Source organism: Bos taurus, chromosome 19 (assembly GCF_002263795.3).
Source record: "Bos taurus isolate L1 Dominette 01449 registration number 42190680 breed Hereford chromosome 19, ARS-UCD2.0, whole genome shotgun sequence".
Lineage (NCBI taxonomy): Eukaryota > Metazoa > Chordata > Mammalia > Artiodactyla > Bovidae > Bos > Bos taurus.
Window position 1 is genome coordinate 18,713,486 of NC_037346.1, and position 22,161 is coordinate 18,735,646.

The 22,161-nt window shown below is 35.4% G+C and overlaps 1 protein-coding gene across 9 annotated transcripts in view; it reads right to left on the reverse strand.

The window, feature by feature from the left end:
- Window positions 1-22,161, reverse strand: part of NF1 (neurofibromin 1) — a 273,622-nt gene that overhangs the window by 96,922 nt on the left and 154,539 nt on the right. For 8 of the 9 annotated variants that reach the window (XM_059877703.1, XM_059877699.1, XM_059877700.1 and 5 more), the window contains 7 exons: window positions 19,024-19,159; window positions 14,885-14,947; window positions 10,119-10,277; window positions 9,520-9,617; window positions 8,126-8,272; window positions 5,742-5,888; window positions 1,106-1,216 (listed from right to left, as the gene is read on the reverse strand). In XM_059877703.1, coding sequence (XP_059733686.1) covers window positions 1,106-1,216; window positions 5,742-5,888; window positions 8,126-8,272; window positions 9,520-9,617; window positions 10,119-10,277; window positions 14,885-14,947; window positions 19,024-19,159 — 861 coding nt within the window. The remainder of the gene's footprint in view (window positions 1-1,105; window positions 1,217-5,741; window positions 5,889-8,125; window positions 8,273-9,519; window positions 9,618-10,118; window positions 10,278-14,884; window positions 14,948-19,023; window positions 19,160-22,161) is intronic. The other variant, NM_001372007.1, reaches the window with a different exon arrangement.

The following is a 22,161-nucleotide window of genomic DNA, read 5'->3' on the forward strand; positions in this document are numbered from 1 at the left end:
TGAAGAGACGTTCCTCAGAACTGCTGGAGAGGAAGGCTAAGGATAAATGCAAGTTTCTATGCCCTCTTGATTCCCTAACACCCAGTTCTTGGGACTTCTTGGTTTAACGTTGTCTGCATTATCCTATTAAATCAGTTTCCCGCCTCCCACCTTCCATTTATCACTCCACTGCCACTCGTCCCCAACCTCCACTTATTTCTTATACATTGCCAAATTTTTTTGCCATTCATGATCATTAAAAGTCGACTGATGTAATTCCTCAATTTATATTAAATTCAGGAAACTCAGAAAGATTAATTCCTACAGCCTAGTGGAATAGCAGAACTAAGAGAAAACATAGCCCCTGAGATTCCAAAGCCAGTGGTCTATTATATAACATTGTCCCTAAGGTTCAATTACCAAAAGTTTATATCAATAAACTAAATGGGAAAGAAGGAAAACTGACCAAATAATACCACAGACAAGTTCTCCAATGGAACGCAGAATAAACCAAGAAAGAAAAGACAATGGCAGGGAAAGCAACTTGAGCATTAGACCTATTGTGAAGGAGGAGCATTTCAAGAAAGGCTTCCTGGGAATTAGCTTTGGCTGAAGACAGCACAAATAAATACAATCAATTTTTCAGGCTGTCACTTGTGCCATATCTTTATAGATATTTCCCACAGCATCTCTGAATTATTTGTTAAATCACCCTGATGTTGCCTTACCAGGCCTATTATTAAAAGTTATCAGATTCTTCAAATTTTATTTCCATTACAAAAAGGTTTCTCAGTATCATGTTGCAGATATGATTTAAACAGAATACACCAGAAAACAAAAGACTGTGATATTTTTTTTTTTACTCTTTGTAATTAATTCACTGTAGGTGGCATAAAAAAATGATGTAATACAGGGAAGCAAATATGAAACAGGTACTATGAACAGCAATTTATAATAGATGGAGCACCATTTGGGGACAAGATGGCTGTTTACTAGCTACATTCTCCCAGGAAAACTTGTCTCCAACTCTGGTAAAGTCAAACAGGAAAAATCAAACTTGCTGTCTCTCTACATTTTCTACCATTTTAAAAACTCTGGTAAGAGAAACTAAAACAGTGTTTCTTACCTCCGTGCAACATAATAAAATATAGGATTCCCAGCTTTGGAAGTCCCAGCTTGGTAGAAAATACTTAATGTTTTCAAAGCCTTGAACTCTTCTTTTTCATGTACTTGATGCCTGAAAGAAAAAAGAGCACAGTAACTCACAGACTTTATATTGTTCATTGATATTTACAAAAGTCCACAACTGGAACAATGATAAAATATACAAAATGGCAAAATATCTTAAAAGCAACATACTTTCTGAAGGGCAATGTGGTAACAAGCACTAAAAGTTTCAAGGAGCTATTATTTGAACCTCGGACTGCAAGGAGAATCAAACCAGTCCATCCTAAAGGAAATCAGTCCTGAATATTCATTGGAAGGACTGATGCTGAAGCTGAAGCTCCAATACTTTGGCCACCTGATGTGAAGAACTGACTCATTTGAAAAGACCCTGATGCTGGGAAAGATTGAAGGCGGAAAGAGAAGGGGACGACAGAGGATGAGATGGTGGAATGGCATCATTGACTCAATGAACATGAATTTGAGTAAACTCCAGGAGCTGGTGATGGACAGGGAGGCCTGGCGTGCTGCAGTCCATGGGGTTGCAGAGTCTGATATGACTGAGTGACTGAACTGATTATTTGAACCATTAGGATAACATTAAGAAAACTACTGGACAGGGATATTAATCATAGAATTGCTTTTAACCATTTTTCTTTCTAGACAGAAGTTTTTGAATTTTATTGATTTGTTTTTTAAGAGTTCAGTTTATGAAGCTTTCCTTTCCCTGGTTTACTGATTTTGAATGAGTGAGAAAGGTCCATATGTTCTTCTTTATGGGAGTTTATCCTCACGAATAGTGTATCTTTTTACAGATGGTTACTTACTGGTACAGTTGTACCAATACAAGTTATTAAAAGGCCATTCTAATCTCCCTGATTCTGAGTATCACTTTTATACTTCAGTTCAGTTCAGTCGCTCAGTTGTGTCTCTTTGCGACACCATGAACCACAGCGTGCCAGGCTTCCCTGTCCATCACCAACTCCCGGAGTCCACCCAAACCCATGTCTATTGAGTCGGTGATGCCATCCAACCATCTCATCCTCTGTCATCCCCTTCTCCTCCTGCCCTCAATCTTTCCCAGCATCAGGGTCTTTTCAAATGAGTCAGCTCTTCGCATCACGTGGCCAAAGTATTGGAGTTTCAGCTTCAACATCAGTCCTGCCAATGAATACCCAGGACTGATCTCCTTTAGGATGGACTGGTTGGATCTCCTTGGAGTCCAAGGGACTCTCAAGAATCTTCTCCCACACCACAGTTCAAAAGCATCAATTCATTGGCACTCACTCAGCTTTCTTTATAGTCCAACTCTCACATCCATACATGACCACTGGGAAAACCAATAGCCTTGACTAGACAGACCTTTGTTGGCCAAGTAATGTCTCTGCTTTTCAATATGCTGTCTGGGTTGGTCTTAACCTTCCTTCCAAGGAGTAAGCGTCTTTTAATTTCATGGCTGCAATCACCATCTGCAGTGATTTTGGAGCCCCCCAAAATAAAGTCAGCCACTGTTTCCACTGTTTCCCCATCTATTTCCCATGAAGTGATGGGACCAGATGCCATGATCTTAGTTTTCTGAATGTTGAGTTTTAAGCCAACTTTTTCACTCTCCTCTTTCACTTTCATCAAGAGGCTCTTTAGTTCTTCTTCACTTTCTGCCATAAAAGTGGTGTCATCTGCATATCTGAAGTTATTGACATTTCTCCCGGCAATCTTGATGCCAGCTTGTGCTTCCTCCAGCCCAGCGTTTCTCATGATGTACTCCCCATATAAGTTAAATAAGCAGAGTGACAATATACAGCCTTGACGTACTCCTTTTCCTATTTGGAACCAGTCTGTTGTTCCATGTCCAGTTCTAACTGTTGTTTCCTGACCTGCATACAGGTTTCTCAAGAGGCAGGTCAGGTGGTCTGGTATTCCCATCTCTTTCAGAATTTTCCACAGTTTATTGTGATCCACACAGTCAAAGCCTTTGGCATAGTCAATAAAGCAGAAATAGATGTTTTTCTGGAATTCTCTTGCTTTTTTGATGATCCAGCGGATGTTGGCAATTTGATCTCTGGTTCCTCTGCCTTTTCTAAACCCAGCTTGAACATCTGGAAGTTCACAGTTCACATATTGCTGAGGCCTGGCTTGGAGAATATTAAGCATCACTTTACTAGCGTGTGAGATGAGTGCAATTGTGTGGTAGTTGGAGCATTCTTTGGCATTGCCTTTCTTTGGGATTGGAATGAAAACTGACCTTTTCCAGTCCTGTGGCCACTGCTGAATTCCAAATTTGCTGGCATATTGAGTGCAGCACTTTCACAGCATCATCTTTCAGGATTTGAAATAGCTCAACTGGAATTCCACCACCTCCACTAGCTTTGTTCGTAGTGATGCTTCCTACACTTTTATATACTTCCTATACTTTTACACTTATACACTTATATATATTTAAATACACTTAAAAAAAGGCATGGTTTAATTATTATATATTCTGCTCAACACAGTGTGTGTCTTTAACCTGAAGATTTATGTCATTTACCAGCCTTGGAAAATTCTCATCTGTTGTTTCTTCAAATATTACCTCTTCACTACTCTTTAAGCTCTATTTATTAGATATGTTGGAACTTCTCATTCTATAACCTCCATCTCTTAAACTCTTTCATATTTTCCATTTCTTTATCTCTGTGTGTAACAGTCCGTGGAATTCTTCAGGCCAGAATACTGGAGTGGGTAACCTTTCCCTTCTCCAGGGGATCTTTCTAACCCAGGGACTGAACCCAGGTCTCCAGCATTGCAGGCATTTTCTTTACCAGCTGAGCCACAAGGGAAGCCCAAGAATACTAGAGTGGGTAGCCTATCCCTTCTCCAGTGGATCTTCCTGACCCAGGAATCTAACTGGGGTCTCCTGCATTGCAGGTGGATTCTTCACCAACTGAGCTATCAGGAAAGCCCACATACTAAATAATTTGCTCCAAAATTCTCTTCTAGCTATGTAGGTGTTTAAAAATACTTCTTTTACCTAGTATTTTTATGTGTCTTTGGGGTGCGAGAAGAGGCTATATTACCTCAGCTCATCATACTGCTGCTACCAAGTGAGCATTTGCTTAGTATCAATGGAGACAACACAGAGCATTTCAGAAGGGAAACAGGTACACATGTGTATGGATAAATGACTAGGAGGCTATCTGCCAAATGTTAACTGAATTATCTCTAAGATGTGAAATAACTGAAAATTTTTTCCTTTTTAGATTTCTGTGTTTTGACTAATTTAACAATTATTAGTTTTCTAGTTGACAACATTATAAAGCTACTTCCATTTTTTAAAAGAAAAATGAGTCTCAGGGAGCATCAGTGGAAACTTAGAACAAAAATATTATTTAATGCTTATGAAACACTTTATATATACACCAGATATTGTTCTATATCTTACACATATCATTTAGTGTTCAAAAGCACAGAGGATTGTTTTGTAGGAAGGTTAAAAGGACTAATGAAGTTTTCTTTGAAAAATGGAAAAATGGCAAGGACATCCTTAGCAATGCTGAATAAAACATAGTTTTATATGTTTATATAATTTTCAACTAAGTAACATGAAAATTTTGCATTGAAAATATTCCTTTAATAACGTAGGAATAAGTTGGACACGACTGAGCGACTTAACTGAACTGAACTGAAATACCTGTTACACAGGAAAATGTAACAGAACTAAAGATAACAACTAAGCTTGAAAGGAGATTGTTACATATTCCCACATTCTTTTAACAATATCAAAAAATTGGAGTCATGTACAAAACTATCATCTGTATGTAACATGACTAATAACAGACACTCACAATCCATGGAACATTATATACAAATCGTTAGTGTGAATTAAACTAGAATGTCATATTCTGTTCTTTCCTTTCTGCTTCTGGCACATACTATGAACAAAACACTTAACCCACACTCACTATGAAGTACTAAGTGACGAAGTGTAAAGTACTATGAAAGGTACTTTAAAAGTCTAAAGAATTCTGGAAACTATCTGCACTGTAACAACACAGGGGTGAATGCCTACGATGAGGATCCAAATCTCAATGAGATTCGAAACAAAGGTCCACAGAAAGAAATTTTATAGCAGTATTACCATATTTCTGACCCTCAGTCTTAAAGTTGTATAATTAACTTCCAGGAGACTTCTGAAAATTTTTGTTATGTGAGAGAAAGAGTTCAGCACTTAGAACCAAAGGATCAATGACTTAGGATGGAATCTTAGGCAAATTACTCACTTTGAACTCTATTTTCCCTAATAATTATAATATGAAAATAATGTTGTCTACCTTCCTTTTAACTATTAAGTGCAAAAACATCTCAAAATAACATGACATAGTACTATTCAACAAGATGTTATTATTTTTTACAAGAAAATCAACCACGAAACAAAGCATACTTCAACAATATATAGGGTAAAGAGAAAAGTGGGACCCCAAAACATGGCAATGTGATTATGAAGTACATCTTTCCCAATAATCCTCTGTGAAATATACAAGCATATCTAACAAGTGGCCTGGAGATAAAGCTTGCAGCTCAATGAAAAAGACAGAAATCATCATGTCGAGGTGGTACTTTACCTAGTCATAAACTCCTCAAACTTCGAACTGGTAAGGTTAAGGCTGGACCAGTGTGTATCTGCCACAGGTTTGTGCTCTGGAGGACCCAGGTATGCAAGAAGTGTTGCCATCTTATCAAAAGGTCGTCTTCCAACAGCTTTGTGATCCCTAGATATAGGAAACTACTTAGGAAAAAAGTAGCAGTTCACATATAGCAGAACACATTTTTTTTTAATTGGAGTATAATTGCTTTATAATGTTGTGTTAGTTTCTGCTGTACAACGGAGTCAATCGGCAGGATGTATACATATCCCTCTTGAACCTCCCCATCCCACCTCTGGAGGTCATCAGAGCACCGAGCTGAGCTCCCTGTGCCCTACAGGAGCTTCCCACTAGCTATTTTCCACACACAGGAGGGTACATAAAAACACGTTTAGATTGTCATTGGCTGCTTTTCTTTTTACTGTCCAGTGGTGGTTCCTGCTCATTTTTAAATAGCACCCAAAAGACCTCAGGGGTTTTAAGTATAACTGAGACATCTTAGAAATAGGACCATTCCTCAAACTAAAAAATTTACATAAAATTTCATTATGTTCTAGTATTCTTAATCTATTACCATTAAATAGGCAACCAGTAAGTAAAAATAACATTCTGATCCACTTTTTCTCAGGATGAAAAGAACTCATTTGGAGAGACCACTGTTTAGGAAGTGGACATAGTGTCCCTGATATCAGATTTCTGCTTAACCAGGGTAAGTATGAATTTTCAACAACTATTAAACATTTAAAACTAAAGATAACAAGATACTATTTCACAAACATCAAACTGACAAAAAAAAATTATGACGTTTGCTAGTGCCAATTTTGGTGAAGATGTGTACACTGTACTCTCACACAGTACTGTCAAAGCATAAATCAGTATGTACGCTGTGAAAAATAAGGTGGTGATATCTAGCAAAGCTGAGGCTGTGTATACCCCAGAACTCAGCAATTATGCATTTGGGTAATTCACAAGGAGACAAATGTGAAGAATATTTATTACATTACCATTTAAAATAATGAAAAACAGGAAACCCTAAATATCCATCAATTAGGAAGTACGAAAATAAGTTGTGATATAGCCATTCGATGAAATACTAAGATAAGTTAAATAAATGATAAATCTCAAATAGAATATTATATGAAGAGACTATATTCAGTGTATCATTGCTATGAAGTTTTAAAACACACAAAACTGTTTTATATGTACCTATGTTATACCTGTACTTTCCTTTTTCTTGTCAGTTACACAAGAGAGAAGTTGTATCTTTTTCTCTCCCAGAAATAAAATGTTATAAAGATCTGAAATAATTCAGCAAAATAAAAAATGTTAAAACGAAGCAGTAGACACGGGTCTCTGTTATATTATAGTCAATACTTTTTTGTATGTTTGAAATGTGTCTTTTTTAAAAAAAAATTGAAAAAAAAAAACTGGTATTAAAGTACATGAATATGTACTTTAAATCATACAAGTTTGTATTTTAAAAGATGCATATAAAAGAATGTTTGCATTTAAAAATTCCACTTTAAGTGCCACACAGATGAAGCATCTCCCTCCTTATGGTCTTCTACTTTTCCTATGAATAAGCAAACCATTTTTATTGGAATTTAAAAATAATCTGGACTCATTTGACCTTTGTAAAAGAACTCATAGATAAGAATCTGGGCCACTATAAACATGTAACGATTATAGAAAGGACAGCAAATGATTCAGGCTACAAGAGACTTTAACTAAAAACAGCTAATGAAACAATTCCCAAGTTAATAATTTTCAATTATTAAGTACTGCCTATGTAAAACTTCATTTGCATGTACTTCAGAGTATCACAAATGGGATTACTATAGAATTGCAATAGAATAGCAATGTTTCAATTATTAACTTCCTAAGAATTAAGCTGCTCTTTAAATTCAGATGCCAAGACTCATTTGACCTAGTAAATTTAAACTTCTCTGTGGCTTGTTGTAATATTATGTTTGCAAGCCAAAAAAAATCCAAAAGGCTAATTCGTGATTTCTCAGTTTAATTTTTTGTTTCCTCGGCTGCATTCTTAGTTTCCCCATAAGGGATCAAACCCAGGCACCGGCAATGAAAGTGCATAGTCTTTCATAACCACTAGACTGCCAGCGAAATCCCTCTTAGCTTTAGTATTTTTTTAAAAAGTCTACAACACCTACATATGTTTGTTGATCAATCAATATGACTTAAGTTTTTGCCTACATATTTTTAAAGGTCTACATTGCTCTTTAAAAATCATAATTCTTATTCTAAGAAGATACAAAGTAAGAGGCATTATTCATGACTAATAATTTTATCAACTTAAATTTAAAGTGAGAGTTTTCAATATTCCCATGACTGAGAAATCTCACCTGTTGCTGGAAAGATACTGGCCAATTTTCTCTTGATTATTCCATAGTAGACGATGTAAAGCAAGCACATTGCCATCGCTGATGAAGGAAAGACTATGATTTACAGCATCACTTGTAGGACAATCAGATGCTATATCAAGGAAAAACCTTCAAAAATGCAAAGTTATTAGAGTTTCAAAAACCAGATATACTCATATCTATGTTTGAATTAAATTTATGTGAAGTAACTTTGTGAAATTACTGGTATTACAAATATGGAGGTTTTATTCACACATGTAACTATAAACAAAAGAAGAGACAGGAGAAACTTGGTTTTCCATTTGATACCTGGCTTCAGCTTCAAAGTAGGCTCTGAAGTCAGACAACAAAATTCAGATAGATGAGAATCTATAGAGAAGCCAGTATTTTACAGATAAAGAAATAGAGGCCCAGACAAGACAAAAGACCTCCCCAAAGTTATACAGCCTGTTAGGTCAAAGTCAGGATCAGAACCTTTGTTCTTTTAACTCTCTACGGGTAGTCAATCTTTCTGTGGATAGTCACAGAATGTGAATCCTATGCTGACATTCACTTTTTTTTCCAGTATGATTTACAGTCCAATAATATATCTTTTAAATTCCAATCAGAAAGAAGTTAGTATGAACTATAATGAAAAACTAGAAGAGCTGTAGAAGTATAGCTTCGACTATAAGTCAAGTCAATCAGATTCACACTGTATGAAAAGTAGAATTCTTGATGTTAACTTACATTTACAGACACCTTCTCATAAGTTATCTCATTTGTGTCTCTAAAATCAACTCACAGTGAAGTACGGTATGAAACCTACTTTACCAAATCAACAACTCAGAGATAAAAAGAAGCAACTAGCTAGTTATGGGACCGAGCAGAACTCAAGTTTTCTAAAATCACAAAACTTCCAACAGTTGTCCAGTTACTCATGAACAAAATCTTACGCATTTGCTTTACTTGGTTTAAAGAGCAGCTTTTTAGTTTACATACATTTCCAAATTAAAGTATCAAAAATATTCTAACATTAAAAAATTCTGATTATACACTATAATGCATTATCTGTACCAGTTTGGTTTTAGTTCTTACTGAAAGAAATCTTTTTCCTTCTACCTGTCCTCCATCTTGTGGTAAACTCAAATCCTGTATTTTAGTAGCTATGTCAAACATCTCTCTGGGTTTTTAAATATGGCAATCACTACCAAATTACAAAGAATATCACTTTACTTCATTAATGTCTTTTATAGTGAAATAAGATTAACTATGTTCTTGACCTCAAGAGAAAAAAACCTACACAGGAGTTCCATCTAGATCAAGTACATGGACTTAAGTGAAACTCAAAGTATCTGATCCAAACAGACCAATTGGCTAAGTAGCAGGCTGCTCACCTTCGTGCTGCATCAAAGTTGCTTTTCACAAAATCATTAAAAGGCCGCATATGCTCTTCTTTTGTGAAAAGGACATGATTGGCAATACTCTGAAGTATCTATACAATAAAATAAGGTTATAAAGGATCTGATTATTTATGAAATCTACACATCCATATAACTCTAAAAAATATTAATTTTCTCACTGATACAATTTCTATTGGTGATTAAAATCAGTTACTGATTATTCTGTTTCTATGCTTTCCTAAACATAATTATATAAACACTTATGTATTTATATATATATAAACAGACATGAAAAATTTAATGTATTTTTTAAAATCATATAGTATACATTTTGTTTCCCATTTCGGAATTTCCAAAATGATTACACAGAAAACCATCTTGAGAAGACATTTGCTAAAATATTTTCAAATGATGAGATGTTCTATCAGTATCAGCCTCATGAATTTCTTTATCATATAAAGAAATAAAACAAAAGCATGTAAGGGAAAACCACAGGGCATTTCAAAAATTAAGAGAGAGTACAGTGAATAAAAAAACTGAAAATTTATGGAAGAGAAATTTTAAATAGTTATATTATCAAAATGATTCTTCACCTTCGACATTAACTTCAAGCCCCTTTCGATTCTAGGCGGTGGCTTTTTATCTAAAATCCCTGCTTCATATGGTGAGACAATGGCAGGATTGATAAATCTGAGAAACATGGCACTTCCTACTGCACCGATGCTGTTCTGAGGGAAACGCTGGCTAACCACCTAAAAACAAGGAATTGAGGATTGAGTACATGGTTTGAATTAAAACAAGAAAATGGGAAGACAGAGTTCAAAAGTCAAATTTTGCACATAAAATCTGAATAGACCAGTCCTTGTAAACAATACATTTGTAATTTTTCCTACTCCCAAAACATCAGTAAACAAAAATTTACCCTCAATTCTTGCCCTCTATCATTTAAAATCACAATGAAGGTCTCTAAGGGGGGGGAGAAAAAGTCTCATAGATGAGTTTTGTAGAAGAGATCTGAAAAAAGATATTAATTTTATCATCATTGTTTATACTGCAGGTTTGTTGAGCAACAAAAGCAAAATAACTTTTCACACAAAAATTATCACATTTTACTAATATTAAGAGACACGAGAGTGTGGTCAACTCTTGTAAGGCAGAGCTAAGTTTTCAACAGCATACCACTGAATAATCCAATACCTAATAGTAAATACTTACATTTTGTTGTATACCCAGGTACAATTGAATTTCTTGAGCAAAATGCTTGCCATATACAAAATAAAACTTAGTTTTCTTAGATTCCTATCAAGAGAAAAAACTTACTTACAGTAACGTTATTGCCAGTTCTTTTTCTTCATCAGAATGCTTTATAGTATAAGGACCTACTTATTATTTAAACCATGGAGGAATGGGAATTCTTGGGGACTTAAAAGAAAAAAGGATCCCACAAGCCTAAAAGAGAGAATCCCCATGAATAACTCAATTTGTAATTCTGTCAAATAAAAAAAGTTAAAGATACAAGAAATGGTTGCCCACACTGAAAAATAATGTGAGCCCAACATTTCACATGGATTTATTTTCTTTTTATAAGATATTCCACTTTCAAGGTAAATTAGACTGGGAAAGTGCTATGAAGCCGGCTCAGCTCCCATCTCTCCTAGTAGGTCCTGTTTTAAATTAACATACGAAAACTGTATTATTCTGAAATTCACTTTTTTTTTTAAACAGATAACACACATATTTACTTTTAAAGAACATTCATGTAACATCTAAACCGCTACAACTATTCATGCTTAGCGTGGTTAACTGCTGCTTAAAGCAGTGCTGACTGACAACAAGGCCATAGTACACCAACTCAATGTTCTGGGATTCTGAGGATAAAACTGCATTTCAAAGGCTATTGCGGGGAAATGAGAAAATAGGACTTAGGTGCAGAATCTCACAGAGCTCTAGTTTTCTTCACACTGCCTCAGTAAAGTAACACTTCTTTTCATGAATTCACACGGCTCATAAGTCCAGATTATAATTCTGGAAAAGAGTAAGAATTATTTCACTTCATTCTATTTTCTTCAGTGCTTCATGTGGTATACATTTAAAATGTGTTCTTGTTCACTGTCTAAAATCTCAAAATAATGTTCAATTATATTTGACAGGAAGTCAGTAAAATTAAGACTTTAGAGAATGATTTTCTAAGCTAAGAAAATCTTTGTAAGAGGTGATAGTAGGGGTGAGCTATAACTAATACATTCTCACCTTCCTGGTACTGCATAGCTCAGGAAGCTTTCTTGGTGTTACAGCACTCTGAGTGCTATGCTACTGCAAGAAGGACGACGACCTTACACTTCAGTCAGAGCACACTGGTGAAGGTGGTTAAATACAGCAGCCTTAACAGACTGGCTTTAACACCTAGATACTGTTTTATAGCTATTTTTAGCTAAAATACAGTTTTAGAAACAGAATTAAGAAGACAATTCAAGTACTTTTACCACTGTTGTACTGTGTTTAACCTTCTAGGGAGTAGGAACAGAAAAAAATAATGTTTATTTCCTCACAGATAAAATTCTTCATCTAATTTCAGAATGTTCACAGACCACCACTGCTACTATTTTCTTCAGAATCACAAATTTTAATCTTAAAACATAAAAAAACAGATCAACAAATCTAGAAATTTTTAAAGCCTTTCAGGAGTGAGCTAGCAAAAAGGAAGGGAATTAAAAACTGCTTTATATTTCATTGCAAAAGGGTTGTTTTAAAAGAATAGCTTATGTTCAGTTTAATCCGTTAAAATCCTGAAAAGGTTTTTAAAAAGTTAAAGTCATGAGTTTGGTTTCCAAAGAACTGATTAATTATAAAATACTAACCTGCTGAGAAAGTGTCTCAAAAAAAAAAAAAAAAAAAAATCAATCACTTATATGCACATGGAGAACTCTTTTCAAATGCATTTTTAGAGTAGCTATTTACTGGCTTTTTCCAGGAGAGAAAAGTTTTTAAAGTGCAACTCACATTTATACCTGATGTTTACTCAATATTACTCAATCTCAGAATTTAATGGGTGTCTGAGGGAATCATTTCCCAAAAGAAATATTGTAAAACTTATGAAAGGTACTACACCTTCACTATCTTCCCCATCTTCAAAAATCATTCATGTCAGAACTCAGAGTATCCACACTACAAGAACACACCTTATTTCACGTGTCATATAATTATGTATCTCATCAATGACAGTGTATTTTGGGAACTAAAATCTGATAAAACAATATCTATAAAAATGCTCAACAAGTTTTATGAATTAATTTATTAAAAAACTTCTTTTCCTGTCACCACTAATTAACATCAGTATAATTTTACCTCATAACATATACATACTCAAACTGTTTTTATTTTTAACCTGTAAAAATCTAATTTATATCCAAAAAACTTTCAGCATAAAAGGTCCAAGTAGAGCCAGTCTGTATGCAGAAGCCAATGATCAGTCAAATGGCCCTTTTCCTTTCCCCCTACTCATAAAAGGCAAACCACAGGTTACAAATAAATGTAGTCATACACTGTACCTCAGCAAGAGGATCACAACCCATCCACCTTTAATTATCTAAGTGAGTTAGGTTAATAACTTCAAAGGAGATCTAATTATACAGTACATGTTTGAGTTTAATAAAGAGAATTATCTATGACTACACAGCTACATAACAGCAGCCAGAACCTTGTCTATATATTTTAAATATTCTAATCTATGGTACATAGACCCCAAAAGAAAGTTAACTTGCTTTTAAAAAGATCATTAGATTCTGTTATGCCAACAACTCCATAAACCAACATTTTAGATTTATAATACTACACAGTCGTCACACTTCAGAATGTGTTCTAAAATATCCACAAGGACCTCATATCACTTGTGCTGAGAAATGCATTCCAAAACTTGGTGTTATCCAGAAACATTTTTTTGAAATATGAAAATAACACTAGTAGAAAAAAACATTTCAAGGAACAACTGTAGATAAAATCTTAATAAATAAAGCAATGTTAGGAAGGCTAGAAAACATGCTCCAGAAACAGAGAAAGCCTGAATTTTAATTTATGTAATATACTACAAAATGGCATTAGTAAACACCAAACAAGAGTGTTAGAAACAGTAAATTAATTTCAACAGTGATGGTGTATATTATGTTAAATCCACATACGCTGAGAATTAGAAGGCTGAAGCATTAGAAAGAAATGTTTTTATTAAGCAAGATGGCCATCCAATCCAATCCATTTGCTCACAGCTGACCAAATTTACGTAACATACCCAAAAAAGAATCTCTTGAATGTACATAAAAGCATATGTCTCTAAATTTTAATTTAGTTCTGAATTTCAAACAGAAATTTACTGAGGGTAGAGCTCAGATGAAAATGAAAGGTGAAACCAGATGAATACTATATACTAAATTCTACCTTTTAAAGTAAACTATCTATGTGACTCCTGCAGGTTTTCTTGACCTCTTTCTCTAAATTCATTTGGATTATATGAACAAAGGTAAAACTAAGCCTGATAAGAATCAGTCATACTGACAGATATTGGCAAATTTTAAATGAATGCATGTTAATATTTTGGACAAATTTCATCCGCCAGAAGAAAATAATTATGACTACCGTAATTTTCTTCCTTTTAAATTAGGGTAAGTTTACAGAAGTAGGTAGTACATGCATATCATGTTTGCAAATGAGGTGTTTCTCTATAAATACAGACTCACTGCTTTTCTTTATTTCAAAAGTACTATATTCTCAGTCCCAGTAGCTTATAAAGATTTTCTCTAAGGTAAAAGTGGTTTTGTTTCACCATAAGAGTTTTTATAAGTTAAGAACAATTATCTAAATCCTGGCTGAGACTGTCCAGATAAAAATCTAAGTAAAAAATAAAATTTAGCTACTTTTAGTTAAGATTTAGAAAGTGACAGTTTCCTTCTATGTACTTCTAGCAATTAAGAAAAACTTTCATCTCTAGGAAAAGAAATCACTCACATTACCTGCAAACAAGAAGCAAGAATGAAGAGAGTCAGCATTTCCTAAGGCCTTGAAATTAAGTTTCTTTTGCATTCATTTATAATTTTTAAAATAACAGTAATAAAATTAGACCAGGGGTATCAAATGCACCAAATGCCCCCAAAATGCCTTTGGGATAAATCAAACCAAAGGAACACAGAGATGTTTCAATGTAACTTAATTCCAGGGTTAATTGAAATGAAAGCTATTTTGTGCCAGAATTAGTAGAATGATTTTACAGTGAAGGTCAAATAGGCTGAAGTGAAGATGTTCTTAACAAACAGCAAAAGATTTTTTGTTTTGCTTTGAAAGAAACAGCTAAAAAAAAGTTCTCCAAACTTACTGATTTTTTGTTTTCCTTTTTTTCTTTTACTGTAGCTTTATTCAGTAGGGAGTGGCAAGTTGCCTACAGAACAGAGATGAGCACAAACAAGTCACAGCACCAACTACATACAGCAACAAAAACAATGTTGGCTTGTACATAAAATTACACGATCAAAATGTAACACAAATGGAATCAACAAAAAATTAGAAATCAACTGAATTTTGAGGGACAAATTTTATTTCTGGATTTTAATCTTTATTATGTCTTTAAGCCAAAGCACTAAATAAATAGCAAGAAATGTTGAGACAATCATATCTACTATTTCTGGCTATAAATCGCAGAAAATTTCTCCTCAAATGAACTGAGGATATTTAATATTTACATTTCAGTTAATTCCTAGCTTTTGATGAATTTTATATGAAATTTTCATTACAAGTAGATTATACTCTAAAAATACTTCTATATGTCTACGTAATTTTTCTTGATTTACATATATTTATATATACTTCTCTGTGTATCCTTCAATTGACTTAAAAGTTTTTTTTTCAATAGTTGATACTGAACTCATATTACTACTGATTAAAAAATAAACATTAAATGGCTAAATATAATAGAAAAATACACTTTACAGATTCTGAGTTAAAAGTCTCTCTTTTAAGAAAGATTACTCTTAAAATTTCACTTAATTTTGTTTGCAGGCTGCTTCCTGAAAAAGTTCTAACCAGAGAAGGTTAAAAGCTCTGCAACAATTGGGAAAAGAATGTTATCAGCTCAACTGGAAATAAGCATTAATATCAAAGTGAAGAAACTGCAGAGAAAATCATAGAATAAAACTGTAAGCCTGCTTAAAATTTTTCACAGATTTGACCATTTATCAGAATGTCTCAAACAAAAATCCATCACCAAAAAGCCTCTCAAATCCAGAGACATATTGGTTTCAACTCTCAGAGTCACTTCTAGGCCAAGGAGCTCTATTAAAATGAAAAGATCGACACACACACACAGCTATATTCGAAATGGATAACCAACAAGGACCTACTATACAGCACATGGAACTCTGCTCAATATTCTGTGGCAGCCTGGATGGAAGGGGAGTTTAGGGGAGATGGATACATGTATACGCATGGCTGAGTCCCCTCACTGTTCACCAGAAACCATCATAACATTGTTAATCGTTGTTAACAATAATTGTTTTCTCTCTCCCAATAAAAAATTAAAAGTTAAAAGAAATTACTTTTAAAATATTTTGAAAACAAACTAGAATTCTTCAATCTACCACACAAGGCATTTTATTCCAGGATTTCTGTGACTCAGCACCATAACTTGAGATTAAAGTTAGATTTGTACATCCATCCATCCATTCATTCATCCAAGTAGTTACTGTGCACCTAATTGCTAGATACCATTCTAAGCACTGGAAGATAGCAAGCAAGAAGACACAGTCCTTACCTCAAAGAGCTTTGATTCAAACTTCAGACTAAAAGCGCTAGTAACGCAATTTATCACAAAAATGCAGTTTTATACACTTTTTGTTTTCAATCATGGTATGCAACCATCAATTATAGCCTTAAAATTTTTCTGTAAGCTACTTCTGTTTGGAGAAGCAGATTTGCCAGGAAAAGATGACATTTGCTTAGAATTATATTTAGCTCTTTCTCAGAATTCTCTCACCACAATTTAGGAGAATATCCACTCTGGGAATACTTTCTCATTACTCCAAAACTATCAGGATGAAAGTGGAAATAAACACATGAAAAAATGTCTCAGTTATAAATCTAACACATGGCCATTCCAATATAACCTTAACCCAGACCGCTAAGTAAGGAGGCTTATAAAACGAAAGAGCTAGGTAAAAGCATGATTTTAAAAAGGTTTAACAGTCAAAAATACTAACTCCAGTAAAAAGACCTAAAGCTCAGAGAAATTTAGCTAGCAATGTACTCACATAGCTTTCAAATTTTCCCTAGCAGGTCCCATAGCGGGAGACATATTTACTAGAGGGAAAAAAAACAATGGACTACTATCCCTCCCAACAGAACATAAAAGTACAAAGGTACCATTATGTTACTGCCAAAGTCTAAAGGGCAAAGAAAAGCCAGAAGATGGAAGGTGAATAAAAATAAAAGAGCAAACTAAAGGGAAAACTACATTTGCAAGGAGACTCAATGGAAGAATATCTTGAGATCTAAGTTTATTTTTCTTTTTTAATTAGCAAATGTGAAATTTCCCATTATCAGTCACTTATTAAAAAACAAACCCTTATTTATAAATAACAGAGCACATCTATCCTCTATAGTACTGTACATTCCAATAGTAAGTTTATCCAACAGTTCCAAAAACTGCACTAACATTTAAAGAACATTCTTAAGAAGAATAATTGTATGTGAAATTTTAATATAATGACTCAGGTCTGCTGTAATATGGGACACGGTATCACGGAATGTTTTAAAAGGCACAACACATAGTGGTTAATAAGCCACCAATTATCACCTGGCTTTATTTTCTGCATTCTTTTTACTACCTCCTTCCCTTCCTAACTATGAAAGTTGGCAAGAATCTTGTTTACTTGGCTGGGAGGAATCGGGTAATTTATTCCTTCATTAAATATTTCCTAAGTACTTACTAAGTGCCAAGCACTTACTTCTTTTTTCCTTTTCCAAGGTTGCTAATGATACAAAATTTCTTTTCTTAGGGAGACAACTACATGAAGAATTTCTACTAAAATCTACTAGACCATTTATGTAACCAGGTAGTCAATACTCAATCACTTTTAACCAACTAAAGTCAAAGCCCCTGCCATTTAGAAATTCATTTGCTTTCTGAAAAGTTATTATTAGGCCAACCAAGAAGTTGGTCCAGACTATTTTTAACATGTGTTTACCATTTCTAGTCTACCTAGTTTTATGAACAGAAGAAGGACTGAACTGGACTTAAAGAGAAACCTGAATAATGCCCAAACTTAAGATGTTATTCATTGAATTAGATTTCATACTAAAAACTACCCTCTGGTCTCAGATTTAACTACCTGCAAAACTGATATGGGGCTCTCCTAAGCTTCCTCAAGCTATTTTGAAAAAGGCAGGAAAAGTCATGATGAATTAAGAGAGTTTTAATGCTAAGTATGCTTTTCATCCTCTATGAATATGATGAAACATTTTTTTATAGATACAGCAGATACATCTTTATAAATAGCAATGGGGGAAAAATTCACACAGAGCAGCCTGAAACAGCTTTTTAAAATGATGATTTCACTGATCTTGCTAATGTCTCCAAGCAACTGAAGCCCTGTGCTAAAAACAAATGGCTGTGGATAACTCTGCAAAGAAAAAGACACAAAAGGTATGGGTTTTGGTAAATGCAAAAATTCTTTATCCTACACCTGACCTTGTCCCAAACTCCAGATCCACTAATGTTTCTCCCAGAATCAGTTTTAACAGGCTAATGTGGATTGGCACTAATCTCCCTTGGAGTGATTAAACCATTTCTGAAGCTGCATATGCCAATCAAAAACATCGTGGAAGCCATAATAGAACACAGGTGTAATTTCCTCAGCAAGTAGGGGATGACTGTGAACATCTGAACTCAGAAGCATTACTTGCAGTTCTAGTGTTGAAAGTCTAACAACTGGATGTGAATGATGATGCAATATAAGTAGCATTCTATATAAAATAAACATCAGCCTGTCCTGGGGAAGCCTGACACAAACCCAATAGAGTTTAAGAGAAGAAATTAATTAAAGAAATTAATTTAAGAGAAGAAATCAAAATCAGAGATTAAGCATTTCACAAAAAGCAAGAAAGAGACTGACCTCATATGTGAAAGACCCCATGAGTAATTCAGGTAAAAGATAAAATCAGCAACAAAAACTGTGTAACATATTTAACTTCAATCACATCTACTACACCCAGTAGATTGGTGCATTTTAAACTTGTTCTCAATGCAAGGAAAATGTATTATTTTTAAAGTACCCCTTTAAACTACTTTGTATTTTTAAAGCCAATTTAAACAATTCTGAATGCATTATTCATCCAAACTGATTCAGTATTATCAATCACCCACTATCAGCAGCTAGTTTAGCAGCTAAACCCCTCTTTGGTAAAGCATTCTTTTAAATGTAGCTGTGGATTAATAATGGTAATCTCTAACCTTCAGCATACCTGGTACAAACAGTGGCACACACTTCGTAGTTGAGGGGGAAATTCGGAGGACGAACTGATGATGGCATGGAAGAACTTTTCAGTCATTTGAAGGAGATTTCGTTGGTTTTCCTCAAGGCTCTCTGACTGTTCTAACCTACGAAGAGGGAAAAAAAAAAAAGCAAAAGCAGTTAAAAGCAAACAAACTAACAGACATATTCTTTAAAAGAGACTCCTTAAAGAGAGAGATATTCAGCTAAATGCAATGTTGAGACTTTTCTGGAATCCTGATTTCAACAAACCAATTATTAAAAAAAAAAAGGCAATTTTGAGAATTGTGTATAAAAACTCTTGTTGTTGTTTAGCCACTAAGTTATGTCCTAATCTTTGCAACTCCATGGACTGTAGCCTGCCAGGCTCCTCTGTCCAAGAGATTTTTCAGCAAGAATACCAGACTGTATTGCCATTTCCTCTTTCAGGGGATCTTCCCCATCAAGGGATCAAACCCATGTCTCTTGCATCTCCTGTACTGGCATGGATTCTTTACCACTGTGTCACCTGGGAAGCCCACCAATTATCCTCCTATATTTCACAAATTTAATACAGGATTTTTAATTAAAAAAATTTTTTTGTCCATCTAGTAGGAGAGGGCACCTCACATTTTAAACTTTTATTTCCCATGACTTCAGTAAAGTTGACATGCTTTCAATATTTTTGGACCACTCAGGCCATATTTTGAACCTCCTTTCCTATCAAGCCTGATATCTCTAACTTCTAGGTATTTCTCCTGTCTGTACCTAAAACTTAGTTTGTTCAACATTAGCTGATTTTTTCCCTATACTTAAATGTCTTACTCTGTGTTCCCCATGTTGTCAATGGTACCATTACTGCTTCAACCACGTCACTCAGGAACTGCTGATGCCGCTATTGTCTGCAGTAGTCCATTACTCCCCACATCCGATTAGTGTTGCTAATTCTTCCGTAAGACTTTTTTTCAGGTAACTTATTTATTATTATTTATTTAAGGTAATTTATTTAGAAAAGGCAGAGGAACCAGAGATCAAATTGCCAACATCTGTTGGATCATCGAAAAAGCAAGAGAGTTCCAGAAAAACATCTACTTCTGCTTTATTAACTATGCCAAAGCCTTTGACTGTGTGGACAACAACAAACTCTGGAAAATTCTTAAAGAAATGGGAATACCAAACCACTTGATCTGCCTCTTGAGAACTCTGGAAGTCAGGAAGCAACAGTTAGAACTGGACATGGAACAAAAGACTTGTTCCAAATAGGGAAAGGAGTACGTAAAGGCTGTATATTGTCACCCTGCTTATTTAATTTATGTGCAGAGTACATCATGAGAAATGCTGGGCTGGAGGAAGCACAAGCTGGAATCAAGATTGCCAGGAGAAATATCAATAACCTCAGATATGCAGATGACACTACCCTTATGGCAGGAAGTGAAGAAGAACTAAAGAGCCTTTTGATGAAAGTGAAAGAGGAGAGTGAAAAAGTTGGCTTAAAACTCTACATTCAGAAAACGAAGATCATGGCATGTGGTCCCATCACTTCATGGGAAATAGATGGGGAAACACTGGAAACAGTGACAGACTTTAGCTTTTTGGGCTCCAAAATCACTGTAGATGGTGACTGCAGCCATGAAATTAAGACACTTACTCCTTGGAAGGAAAGTTATGACCAACCTAGACAGCGTATTAAAAAACAGAGACTTTACTTTGCTGACAAAGGTCCGTCTAGTCAAAGCTATGGTTTTTCCAGTAGTAACGTATGTATGTGAAGAGTTGGACTGTAAAGAAAGCTGAGCACTGAAGAATTGATGCTTTTGAACTGTGCTACTGGAGAAGACTCTTGAGAGTCCCTTGGACTGTAAGAAGATCAAACCAGTCCATCCTAAAGGAAATCAGTCCTGAATAGTCATTGGAAGGACTGATGCTGAAGCTAAAACTCTGATACTTTGGCCACCTGGTGCGAAGAACTGACTCATTTGAAAAGACCCTGATGTTGGGAAAGATTGAAGGCAGGAGGAGAAGGGGACAACAGAGGATGAGATGGTTGGATGGTATCACCAACTCAATGGACATGAGTGAGTAAACTCTGGGAGTTGGTGATGGACAGTGAGGTCTGGCGTGCTGCCATCCATGGGGTCGCAAAGAGTCGGACACGACTGAGTGACTCAGTTTATTTCTTTGGCCGTCCCATGCAGCATGTAAGATCTTAGTTCCCTCACCCCAAACTCATGCTCCCTGCAGTGGAAGCATGGAGTAACCAGTGCACTGCCAGGGAAGGCCCTCTTCTGTATGATTCTAAAGTCTTGGTGCTGTGATTAAAGGCAGATGTTCAGAAGGCAGACTTACTAGGTTTAAATTTCAGCTCTACCACTTACTGACCTTGATCAAGGTACTTAATCTGAGGCTCAATTTTTTTTATCAATTAGACAGGAATAATTATAATGCCTATTTCATCAGGTTTAAATTGGGAAGATTCATGATAGCTCAGTTGGTAAAGAAACCACCCGCAATGCAGGAGACCCCAGTTAGATTCCTGGGTTGGGAAGATTCATTGGAGAAGGGATAGGCTACCCACTCCAGTATTCTTGGGCTTCCTTGGTGGCTCAACTGGTAAAGAATCCACCTGCGATGAAAGAAACCTGGATTCCATCCCTGGGTTTGGAAGATCTCCTGGAGAAGGCAAAGGTTACCCACCCCAGTATTCTGGCCTGGAGAATTCCACAGACTCTATAGTCCATGGGGTCACAGTCAGACACAACTGAGCAACTTTCACTTGCCCTGAAGGAGGGCATGGAAACCTACTCCAGTATTCTTGCCTGGAGAATCCCCATGAACAGAAGAGCCTGGCGGGCTACGGTCTGTGGGGTCACAGAGCCGGACACGACTGAGCAACTAAGCACAGCACCACAAAAGAGCAAATTTTACCCCGTGGCTGTCAAATCCACAAACCTTTACTAGAGCTGCCCAACTGGTGTAATCTGAACCCTTCAAAACACAATCCCTATGAAAGTCAGTACTTAACTACTTGTTATATGCCTTATCTCCCCTACAAAACTGTAAGCTCCTTGAAGGATGTATTCATCTTTGTCCTCTTAAAAACTAGCAAGGTACCTTACCAAAACAATCATTG